The sequence below is a fragment of the Schistocerca cancellata genome, chromosome 4 (assembly GCF_023864275.1).
Source record: "Schistocerca cancellata isolate TAMUIC-IGC-003103 chromosome 4, iqSchCanc2.1, whole genome shotgun sequence".
Taxonomy (NCBI): Eukaryota; Metazoa; Arthropoda; class Insecta; order Orthoptera; family Acrididae; genus Schistocerca; species Schistocerca cancellata.
In genome coordinates, this window is record NC_064629.1 from 866,228,496 (window position 1) to 866,241,198 (window position 12,703).

A 12,703-nucleotide genomic window follows, 5' to 3' on the forward strand; every position below is an offset into this window, starting at 1 on the left:
CTGTCATGTATGGATTTTATCTGACCATTATATATACATTAACTGGCAGTTTGCCCGAACACACTTACAAATTTATTTAGCACTTGACTTGTAAACACATGGCCTTAAAATCGCAGAAATTATCTCTACAGTATATCACTTTATAAAACCGTGTTTCGATATTTTTCAATACATAAAGTGCCTCATATCAATACGATACTTAAAATTATATATTTATTGTTCATACCTGTAAAAAGTAACTGGTCGTTCTTTTGCGTATTTCTCTTTACATCCGTAGCAACGCCAATACTGCACCATAGCTGTTACTAAAACTCAAATCCGCAGAAACGTATATAAAAGAAGACGAATATGTGTATTATTACAGTTGCACTATTACCGAAAACTGTAGACAGACAGCGACGTCCCAAAATCAAGTAACTAGGCTGGTTTGATGTTGAGAACATAGCTGTGGACTGTCCTCACTCCATAAATATACATACTCTATGCCTGGCCGACTTCCTAGACCTGTATATCGATTGCTGTAAACCAAAGATGTATTGGTTCTGGTTCTGTAAATGTCTTGGCCGTGCGCGGAGGTGAAAGAAAAGGATGTGATGTTGAGCAGACGAAGGTGACAGTGGTATACGTGTAAATAAGAAATGGACAGTTAGTACGATTCGAATCATTTGTGTTGTGAAAAAGAGATCTTAGATTGAAACGTCCGGTGTTATTTACGTGAAAATAATCACTGTGTATACATTAGCAGATACAACTTCTTCAAGAAACTTTTGCTTGCCTGCAGTAGTAATGTTTTGAAGATACGTGTTCCCCTGCTTGTTTATTTTTGAAACAGTTTTTGATAGTAATTTGTCGTGGTTCCCAAGTTTCGGTCTAGTTTGAACTAAGTTAATCCATGATCTCCCATTATTTAAGTATTTTACGCCGTTGACGATTGTAAGAACTGCATGTATGGAAGTATCAGCAATTTTTAATGACCAGCCAGAGGCTGAAGAACTCACCACAGGAATTTTTGGTGATTTGGGTGAAGAACCATGGTTGAATGTCACAGGAGGGGATTCAGATATGAACATGTTTTTCCACAGGGTAGGTTCAGATCAGATTATATATCAGAGAAGGAAGAAGAAATGTAAAATAATTGGAAAATATGTGATGGGAGATTTGCTAGGTGAGGGCAGTTACAGCAAAGTAAAAGAGCTGTTAGACACAGTTTCTCTCTGTAGAAGAGCAGTAAAAATATTAAAGAAGAAGAAACTGAGGAGAATCCCAAATGGGGAACAGAATGTTCAGAGGTGAGTACTAATTAACAGATTTGTATTTATAGCTGTTAAATTATATTATTATTAATACATTTGCTTTTCAGTTTGTATAAGCTATGGGTACGTAGTGTAGATAGAAAGTGTGAAATAGTAGGGAGAAAAATTAAACTGGTTGCAGGTGCTGAGAATTTATAGTTCATGTAAATAACATTATGTTAAGTTACTGCAAGGAACTCTGATATGTTGCTGTAGGTTTTTTGAATGTCTGAGGATTTTTGTGGAGAGAGAGAGAGAGAGAGAGAGAAGTGTGTGTGTGTGTTTTTTATGTATATATATATTCTTCATGTACCATGGTTGTGTAGTGCTATTCTGAATGTACATATCTTTATGTGCTGTAGTCTGGCTAGGTTTCATATGATAGTGTAATATTTTAGGTGATGGGGCAGCGCATTGTCTACGGTATGAAATGTTATATTTGTGTTACAAATTCTGTTATAACCACTGTTGCAGCCTCTCGATATTGCTGACAGAATGCTTTATAGCAATTCAATTTGCCCTCCACCCTAAATTGACAGTGCTTAATGGAACAGTCATGGTACTTTTATTGCTTTTGAGGTCACTTAACCTAAATGCCTCTGGTCACATGAAGGATGTAGTGAGGAGTAATATGTGGCAGTAAAACCTTACTCCAAACAATAAATGTTTTTAATAATAGTTTACTGACCTTGGATAAAGTTTTTAATGAACCAAATGATGACATAAAATTTAATCTTTTCCATGATAAATTCGTATGAGTATTTGTAAATAGCTTTTTGTGCAAGCTAATCAGAAATGACATTATATGACCATGTATCACAAAGCCCACCCGGTTAGCCGTGCTGTCTTACTCGCAGCTTTCTGGATTGGGAAGGAGCGCCTGGTCCCCGGCACGAATCTGCCTGGCGGATTTGTGTCAAAGTCCGGTGAGCCAGCCAGTCTGTGGGTGGTTTTTAGGTGGTATTCCAACTGCCTCGGCAAATGCGGGCTGGTTCCCCTGATTCCGTCTCGGCTAGCCTGTCGACGATTGCTGTGCAAATAAGTTCTCCACATACGCGTGTACACCATTACTCTACGATGCATACTTAGGGGTTACACTTGTCTGGTGTGACACGTTCCATTGGGGGAGAAGGGGGGTGTCCACCGGGGCCCGAACCGCACAATAACCCTGAAAGAGTAGTTTGGTGTAGGGCGGTGGAGGGGTGAAGTGGACTACGATAGTCGTTGTGGACCACCTTAGTGGGGGCGGAGCATCTGTTGTTTCTAGTCCCTCGGTTAACATACAATACAATATATCACAAAAATATCTTATGAAATGAAAAGCACAATATATCTGTTGGGGAGAATGACTAAAGATCCTGCAGAAGTTGCACACTACATAAACTACTAGGAAAAGTTATTTTTAAAAAATCAAGGAACATGCACTATATGTCAGAAATAAGTAATTCCTACAAGTGACTTAAGTCTATATGGAATGCAGTAAAAAAGAGACAAGACAACAGGATAATGCCATTGTTGATTTAAGTGTAAGGGCTGTAAATGATCAGTCTTAGATAGCAGATATGTTCAATAATCATTTCTTAAATGTAGTAGAAAATGTGAGGACTAACAGTTAAAGAGAAAAATCAGTGCAGTATATTGAAAAGGCAACCCAAATACAATTCAATCTTCTGGATCTCTCACTCCCCTCCTCGGAAATAAAACTTGTGTGGTATTGATGGTGTTTCCAACAGAGTACTAAAGACCATGTAATAAGCACTGTTTTTTTCTGAAATATGTAATAAATCAATAACTTGGTGCAGTTTTCCAAAGAGATTGCAATATGCCATTGTTCAACCACTACATACGACAGGTGATAGGAGAGGTGTCAGTAACTACCTGTTTCACTACTGACACCATTTTCCAAACTTTTTGAGGCGAAGTATTCGAGAATAGCACCCCACTCAAGGGTGATTTCATCTCAAATCATACAGGTCAAGAGCAAATGTCACATCACTATTTCAAAGTTTGCTGAAAAAAATATAAGTTGAAGTTCTACATGATACCTCTTTGAAACTACAATTTTATGATTTTCTGATGATACAAGAAATGCTGCAGACCTCTCTAAATGAGAGTACTTGTGAAAATGTTGTAACGAAAGGGAAAATTGTAATAAAGAACCAAAGGTGATAAACTATGAAAATTTGTAACTTTTTGTGAATTTCAAAATCATGTTTAGAAAATATGAATAGTCACAGGATGTTAACTGTCTTGAGAAATGATAAAATGGAAGGACTGCTACTTGTCAGCTATGACATGACATTAACGCATGAAATTTTTAAACTGTCAAAATATTTCTACATATAGATGGAAGAGTCTGAAATTTTTTTGGTTATTTAGAAATCATTTTCTCCAAAACCCCAATCCTAAATCTTCAAAAAAAAATATGATATGTTAGTTGGTCATTGTACTTACGGAATATACAATTAGAATGTGAGAAATTTTTAGAGATACCTAGCTCAACTGTCAAGGTCAAAAAGTCATGGACAATTAAATATTTAAACTGATTGCTGATTTTAAGTAATGTCATGCAAAACTGGTATTTCTGATTCAAAATAATTACTTTACAACATTATAAGTGAGTGGGAAAACAATTCATAATTTTGTTCAAAAGCATTTTATAACAAAAATGAGATATATAATATTAAATAGGCCTATCTATTGTTCTTTTTATGATATTATTCACAAATTGTTATTGTCTTCTGTCATGATTTTACTTCTTCATGCCTTTCCGTTAATTAAAATTGTCTACAATGTAACAATCAGCACTGCACTGTTGAAAAGCGTTCATTTGTTATTTTCATCTGCTTTTCATTGAACTTCTGTGGCCGAGCTGAATTTGCAGATGGACAAGGATGATCCAGCAAGAGCAGTATTTGGGAAATGGGAACTGCTCACTGGTCTTTTGATGGTGGCCATTTGAATGCATTAGTAGGACCATGAGGTGTCATAAAGGAGATGATTATATATGAAGGTTGGAACTTCAATCATGGCAACTATTTATTTACAGCTCGTACAAAACAGATACTTGTTTCAAAGTTTTACTGACGTTCAGAGTAGTCGCCAGCATTGTGTATAACCTGTTTCCAGCGATGTGGAAGTCGTAGGATACTCTTAGCAGTACCAATTGTGTTGACAGTTCGAGTGGCGCTGTGTATTGCCCGACGAATTTGTAGCAGTTCTGAAGCAAATGCCGTGAAGTGTTTCCTTCAGTTTAGAAATCTAGTTGAACTCACGAGGGCTTAAGTGAGGGGAGTGCAGTAGGTGGTATAGCATTTAGCAGCCCCATCAGTCAATCAAATTGGTAACAACTTGCACTGTACATGCTTGAGCATTGTCCAGAAAAATGATGGTCAGGTCCTGCAGAAAGTGTCATCACTTCTGTCTCTTAGCTGGTCGTAGGTTGTGTTCCAAAAATGAACAGTGCAAGCTGTTACTGATTTGTTGACAGATGGGGCTACTAAGTGCTATACCACCTACTGCACTCCCCTGATTTAAGCTTTCGTAAGTTCAACTCGATTTCTAAACTGAAGGAAACACTTCACGGCACTCGCTTTAGAACTGTTACAAATTCATCGGGCAATAGACAGTGCCGCTCGAGTCGTCAATACAACTGGTGCTGCTAAGAGTATCCTAAGACTTCCACATCACTGGCAATGGGTTATACACAGTGTTGGTGACTACTTTGAAGGTCAGTAAAACTTTGAAACATGTATCTATTTTGTACGAGCTGTAAATAAATAGTTGCCACTATTAAAGTTCCAACCCTCGTATCTTGCAGCTCATGAGGCACACTTATTATCTGTCCCACCCATCACTGATTGCTACACACACAAGAAATGAAGTGGCTCACTAGTCTTCTAATGTATACTGTGGTCTCTGCATTTCACAGAGAACTGTTCTTGCAATGTGTGTGCCACTCCAGGATGCAACCCATTAGTGACTTGATTGAATTCCTACCACAGACTTTATAGCAGACCACTCTTTTCTCTCTCTCTCTCTCTCTCTTTCTCTTTCTCTTTCTCTTTTAGTTCCCTTAATTTATTTCCATTTAGAATTAAGAATTTCATGTAGGCCTATGTTACTAATGTTGATATGGTGTGTACAAATACAGTAGCATCTCTTACAGCATCAGCAGCTTCATGCTGGAGATTTAGAGAGACCTCATGGCCCGTCACATGCACTTTTTCCATGACCTGTTGCTGGAAATATCCATTTTTTTGTCTTAACTCCCTGTGCTACAGTATTTACCAAGCTCATTAAGCTGAAAGCAGTTTTCAAAATGAGATGCTGTGCCCTTAGTCACATACACATTTTAACGAAATGAATGGCTTCTAGATGCTATGTCATCAATTACTATGCTGATTAAAACTGTGTGCCAGGCCGAGACTCGAACTCGGGACCTTTGCCTTTTGCGGGCAAGTGCTCTACCAACTGATCTACCCGAGCACGACTCACGCCCCGTCCTCACAGCTTTAATTCTGTCAGTACCTCATCTCCTACCTTTCGAACTTCACAGAAGCTCTCCTGCGAACCATACAGAACTAGCACTCCTGAAAGAAAGTTGTGAGCACGGGGTGTGAGTCGTGGTTGGGTAGCTCAGTTGGTAGAGCACTTGCCCGTGAAAGGCAAAGGTCCCGAGTTTGAGTCTCGGCGTGGCACACAGTTTTAATCTGCCGGGAAGTTTCATATCAGCGCACACTTTGCTGTAGAGTGACAATTTCATTCTAATTACTATGCTGACTGTGTAGCACGCATGCGCACTGTCACAAATGAGATCACCACTGAAAACAGCAAAACACTGTGATGTTCCAAGGAAGTGAGCAACACATGTGAATATTGGTACCTGTGATGTGTGCCAGTGGTTGATTTGAATTTTGTTCTGCAAAGCAACAGACCAGCTCTCAGCAAAGTTGAAATGAAGAACTAATGTATTAGTATTCTGGGATGTGGCTGATTTTACTTCTGCTGTGGCCTGTCTCTGAATTCTCCAGATAAAATGGTGGGTTACTTGTTTCATGACGCAATGCCTAACCTCTGTAACAAACTTCTCTTGTTCTACTGTCTTTTTCACCAACTCTCCTCCCTCCCACAATCCATAGGTTATGTCATTGTCAGTATCTTGAAGATGTAATGCTTGAATGGTCATCACTTCAGTGCCAGGTTACATTGCACTCTCCTGCAACAAACATTTATCTTGCAGCTCTTGACACACACACAAAAGCATCAGGTACATATTTGTGTACTTCTTTCCTGCGACACTTATGGCAAAACAAACAAGTTTCAAATTAGTGCAGTAAATACATGTACTACTTCCTTCACTGGCTGGCATTTTACCCATTTTGGTCATGAGTAGTAGAATTTTATGAGACTAATTTTTAAATTAGTGTTCTCCTTTTTCATTAGGAGATATGCTTCTCTTATTGATCTTGTCATGTATCTTTTTACCTTTTTCAACATTTTTGGCTAATAGAAATAACATCAGCCTGGTTTTAGGGCTTTACCTGCTGCAGTCTTTGACAACACTTAGGTAATATTCCAGAGCAACAGTAAGCGTATCATCTTGCTATGCATGTGTGCAGTAAGAATCTGGGCATGCCCAAATACCTTTCTCACTTGTTATTTTACAAGCTTTTGAAATCAAATAATGTTAGGAAGTGGGTATGTATTTCTGTATCTGCTGCTTTAGAGTACCTAATTGGTATCAGTGTCGGTAACTGTACCTTCTCAGTATAGGTGGCTGCTGAGATAGTAGTATTTAGGTTTTAAAACTACACATTACATTTCGTGCACATATCACTATCTTCAGGTTCTGCACCACGTGCATGTACACTATACGCTTCACAAAGTTTTGATGTGTTTGGAAGGACGACTGTTCAAACCCACATCCGGCCATCCTGATTTAGGTTTTCTGTGGCTTCCCTAAATCACTCCAGACAAATGTGGAGGTGGTTCCTTTGAAATGGCATGGCCGACTTCCTTCCCTATCCTCCACTAATCCAGTGGGACCAGTGACCTCGCTGTTTGGTCCCCCCTCCCCCAAATCAACCAACAAAGTTTTGAAGATGTTGCTTGTGTAAAACTTGTTTCAATTTCTTCCACTTTTCTTTTTACATACTGTTTTCTTCTTATGCTTCTTACCTTTCCTGGATGGTTAAGGGGCTAAGGAGGGATATAGTAGGGACTACAGCAGAAACGCTAACATTCAACACATCAACAACTACACACCCAGGAATATAAGCATCTGCACTGTCTTCTTCAGTTTCACATTCCTGTGATGGTGATTGTTCAGGTGGGTTGCCACTAAATTTCTTGTTGAGTGAGTGCAGCAATTCCTGCACAGTGGATGTGATGCTGTACCATTACTTGAACAACCAAGATATTTCTGCAATACCTGTGACAGATATCCAACAACTGTGAAGTGTTTTTCACTTTTCTTAACCACCACCTTCTTGTCTCTTTTCATAGCCCACACACCTAACTCTTTCACTACTGTAGTTCGTCACTGACATTGTGTCTAACAAAAAGTTCATACCAAATGTAAACTCAATGTGGAATGGTTTATGTGCAAGTTCTCACTCGTTTGTTATAAACAGAAGAGAACTGGAATAAGTCTTGCCAACATACATATTTTACAGCAGAAATTAAATGATGCAGAATGTTGAAAAATTTTTAACGCTTTACACAGAAAAATATTTTCCACTCTGTTTGCAGTGACTACTAACATATTAATCAAACAATATTTTGTGTAATTATCAAAATTTTTAAGATGGAGTTTTCACATAAACAATTCATAAAAACTTGTAAAAATACAATTTGTTGCTTTTTCAGTAATAAATATTTACATAATACAGACAACTGGAACAGAGAAGATACTGTTTGTAATTACGTCAGTAGTATCTAGTAATATGACAAAGATAGCGTTCTGTGGCTTTTTAGATTAGAAGAAAAAAAATTGAGTGGAAAAATTAACTTAAATTTCATATTTCCGTCTTAAATTTGTAAGCTAAAGGAAGCCTATAAGTGGGCGGGTGTCAACTAAATTTCAGCACACGAAGAGGAAGCTTTAATGCAAAATGCCCACCAGGTCTCCATACAATGTATAAAATTTAAAATAGAATGAAAATACTGTGTTTCTTAACACTTATGGTATAGAGGTTTCATATATATTTTTTCCAGATAAATTCATGACCACGAGTTGACATGACCTGTATGATTTGAGATGAAATCACTCTTGAGCATCAATAATATTTTCTGGAAATCATAGTTTGAATTTCAGAATAGTTGTGCAACTGAGAAAAGCATTTCACATTCACTAACCAAGAGCATTAAAAAACAAAGTAGTGCCAGTTGTATTTTCTGTGGTTTTTCGAAGGCACCAGGAAAATCAAAATGGGCATTGTACGGTCAGAGCATGGAGTTTAAGGTCCCTCAGTTCGGGTTGGTAGGTTGGAAAATTTAAAAAGGAAATGGATACTTTGAATTTATAGTGGGAATTTGTGAAATTCTGTGGTTGGATGAACAGGAGTTGTGGTCGTAGGAGTTCAAGGTTGTAAATTCAGAATCAGATAGGGGCAATGAAATAGTAAGTATAATAATGAATAGGAAAATAAGAACGCAGATAAAGTACTATGAGCAGCATAGGGAACACATTATAGTAGCCAAGATAGACGTGAAGCCAACTCCCACCACAGTTGTACAGCTTTATATGCCAACTGGATCCACAGTTTAAAAAATAATAATATATGATGAAATAAAAGAAATTATTCCAATAATTGTGGAAAAGGAAAGTTGAATTGTTATTGGGGGGGGGGGGGGGGAGACTGGAATTCAGCAGTAGGAAAAGGCAGAGAATGAAAAATAGTGGAGAATATGGACTGAGGAAAGGAACGATGCAGGAAGGTGCCTAGTAGAATTTTGTACAAACCATACTTTAATCATAACTAACACTTGGTTTAAGAAGATTGTACACATGGATGAGACCTTGGGGCACTGGAAGGTTTCAGATTGATTATACGGGGTGTATTAAATATGATCATGTGATTTTAAAAAAATCATAACTATTATGTTATTTGAGATATGTGTGTGAACAATGTACTGTTGGAAAGAGCAAATCTCGAGTTTTACATGGTTCTCGCTAGGTAGCAGTAGTGTGCACCCGCTTCAGTTCTAGTACAAAGCATTTTGTGTTCTACGATTTGCAGAGTGCAGGTCAGTAATAACTGTTCAGCATGACTTTCGTATGACTGTAGGATTAGTGTAAATCCTCCTGTAGCACTGAGCATTGGATGATGGCATGAACAATTCCGAGAAACAGGTAGTTTATGTAAAGGAAAATCACTGTGCCATCCCCGAGTGTCTGATATACACGTCGAACGCATCTGCTATAGTTTCACAAGGAGTCTGCAGAAATGTGTTTACCGTGCAGCTCGACAGCTCAACATGCCCCCAAAGTCTATCTGGCATGTTTTGCGTCAGTGTTTACACATGAAACCATACAAAATTTAGTTACTGCAAGCTCTTTGTGAATGTGACAAACAACACTGTGTTTACTTATGTAATTTCTTTCTTGGCAAGATGGAGGATGACAGTTTTCTTCGTCACTTAGTGTTTAGTGATGAGGCAACATTCCATTTAAATGGAAAGCTGAACCATCATAATGTGAGAATATGGGGTACAGAACAACCACATGAAGTTGTATAGCATGAGAGGAACTCTCCAAAATGTAGTTTGTTTTGTGCAGTTTCACAGGAAAAGGTGTATGGTCCATTTTTCTTTGCCAAGAACACTGTTAGAGGAAACATATATTCCGATATGCTTGAGAACTTTTTTTCCACATTCGGAGACTAATTTGAACAACTTCATTTACCAACAGGATGGGGTACCACCACACTGGCATCTGGAATTGCGAGAATTTTTAATCAATGGACTACTGAACAATGGTTGGGTTGCACTGGATCAAATGATTCAGCCTTACATTACTGGCCTCTGAGGTCACCAGACCTGGCTGTATGTGATAATTTCATAAGACACTGTTTATATGCCTCCATTACCAACAATAATGAATGAACTGAGACATCACATAACAGCAGCTGTGGTAGCTGTAGCTCAGGACACGCTCACTGCAGTGTGGGAACAACTTGAATACCATATTGACATACGCCATGCACCTCAAGGGTGGGCCATATTGAACATGTATGAAAAGGTATGAAAAAACCTTTGAGTTTTCTGTTCATCAAAAAACAAAACTTGTTGTATATGTTTATTATTTTCAGAAATATAGATGTGCCAAATCAGATTATTGTTTTTGATACAACCTGTATAAGGATAAGACAGAGATTTTAAACTGTAAGGCATTTGTATGGGCAGATGTGGATGCTGAACACAATTTACAGGTTAAGAACAGTAGACTAAAACTGAAGAATTGCTAAAAGGCAGGGAATTAAGGAGATGGGATCTGGATAAGTTGAAAGACCCAGAGGTTACTGAGTGTTTCAGAGGGAGCATTAGGCAATGTATGACTGAAACGTGGGAAAGAAATACTGTAGAATTTGAATGGGTGGCTTTGAGGGATAAAAATATGAGAGAGAAAATAGTGAATGCAGTAGAGGATTAGATAGATAAAGACAAGGCATAGTAGAAACCTTGTATGTCACTGGAGAGATTACATTTAATTCATAAAAGGAGAAAACATAAAGATGCATAAAATGAAGCAGGCAAAAAGGAATACAGATGTCCAAAACTTGAGATTGATAGAAAGTACAAAATGCCTGAGCATGAATGGCTAGGTGACAAATGGAAGGCTGTAGAAGCATGTTTAACATGGGAAAAGATAGATACTGTCCATAGGAAAATTAAAGAGGCCTTTGGAGAAAGAAGCAGCAGCTGTATGAATATCAACAGCTCAGATGGGAAGTTGGCAAAGAAGGGAAAGGTGTAAAAGCAGCTGTATGAATATCAACAGCACAGGTGGGAAGTTAGGCAAAGAGGGGAAAAATGTAAAAGCAAGAATGTACAACTGAGTGAACTTGAGGCAGTATTAGAGATAGGAAAGAGGAAGTAGATGAAGATGAGATGGGAGAGGCCGGCCAGAGTGGCTGAGCGGTTCTAGGCGCTTCAGTCTGGAACCGTGCGACCACTATGTTCGCAGGTTCAAATCCTGCGTTGGGCATGGATGTTTGTAATGTCCTTAGGTTAGTTAGGTTTAAGTAGTTCTCAGTTCTAGGGGACTGATGACCTCAGATGTTAAGTCCCACAGTGCTCAGAGCCATTTGAGATGGGAGATTTGATACCAGGAGTAGAATTTGACAAAGGCTGTGCATGCAGCAGTGCAGTGTCCTCCATAGAGGGCATCTCAGACAGACAGACAGACAGACAGACAGAGAGAGAGAGAGAGAGAGAGAGAGAGAGAGAGAGAGAGAGAGAGAGAGAGAGAGAGAGAGAGTGTTTTTTTTTGCTACAGCTCTCTGTGTACATAATTGGTTTGTACTGAATATTACCTAAATACTGTGTTCAAGTTGTTAATGCTTCTGTGGAATAAAATTGTGTTCAGATTCTAGTTGTGTTGTACCTGTACCTAATTAATTGGTGTGAAAGATCTACAGTCAGTTCCACAAGAAAGTGCATACCGTTGTCTGTATGAAATAAGACACACATTATAAATATATGTTTACATGAGGATACACGTTATTACTAATTGCACAATTACCTAATAGTTAATCCAGCCGCCACCATTATTGATTATAGCTTGGCGCCTTACCCTCTCTCAGGTAAATTATCCACATTTCCAGCTTCTAAATATTGTTTGACCCATTTTGCAATGAATGTCTTTGACTTTCTAAGAGTTTTAGCAGCAGCTGCTTATGAAAGCTTTGGTCCCTTTGGATAATTTACAAGGAACACTGCCTCATGGTGCTTCAGATATTTTGGACTCATTTGAAATTGCAACCGACAAAACAAAACAGTCAACTTTCACATTGTTTACACTGTGCAAAAGGACATTGAGTGCAGATTTGAGACCACTACCAGAGATATTGCTGCAGACGTTACATTTAAAATTATGGTGTACATTTGCTTTTGGAACTGACTGTATGTGATGGGTGTAATGCCCTCAGACTTCAAGAAGAATGTAATACTTTCAACTCAATTAAAGCTGATACAGAGTGGTGTGAATAGTACTGAACTATCTGTTTAATAAGGCATGTTTGCAGAATACTGACACGAATTATGTAGAGAAGAACGGTAGAACTGGTAGAAGCCAACCTTGGGGAAAGGTAACTTTGGGTTCTGCAGAAATGTAGGATCACACATGGCAATACTGACCCTACAAATTATCATAGAAGACAGGATAAAGACAAGCAAACCCAAATGTA

The 12,703-nt window shown here is 38.3% G+C and overlaps 1 protein-coding gene across 4 annotated transcripts in view; it reads left to right on the plus strand.

Moving 5' to 3' along the window:
• The first annotated feature begins 556 nt into the window (after positions 1-556).
• Positions 557-12,703, plus strand: part of LOC126185002 (serine/threonine-protein kinase stk11-like) — a 118,196-nt gene continuing 106,049 nt past the window's right edge. For all 4 annotated transcript variants that reach the window (XR_007536926.1, XM_049927724.1, XM_049927722.1 and 1 more), the window contains exon 1: positions 557-1,289. Coding sequence is in view for 3 of the 4 variants with exons in the window: in XM_049927724.1 (XP_049783681.1) it covers positions 949-1,289 (341 nt within the window). In the remaining variant the exon portion in view is untranslated. The remainder of the gene's footprint in view (positions 1,290-12,703) is intronic.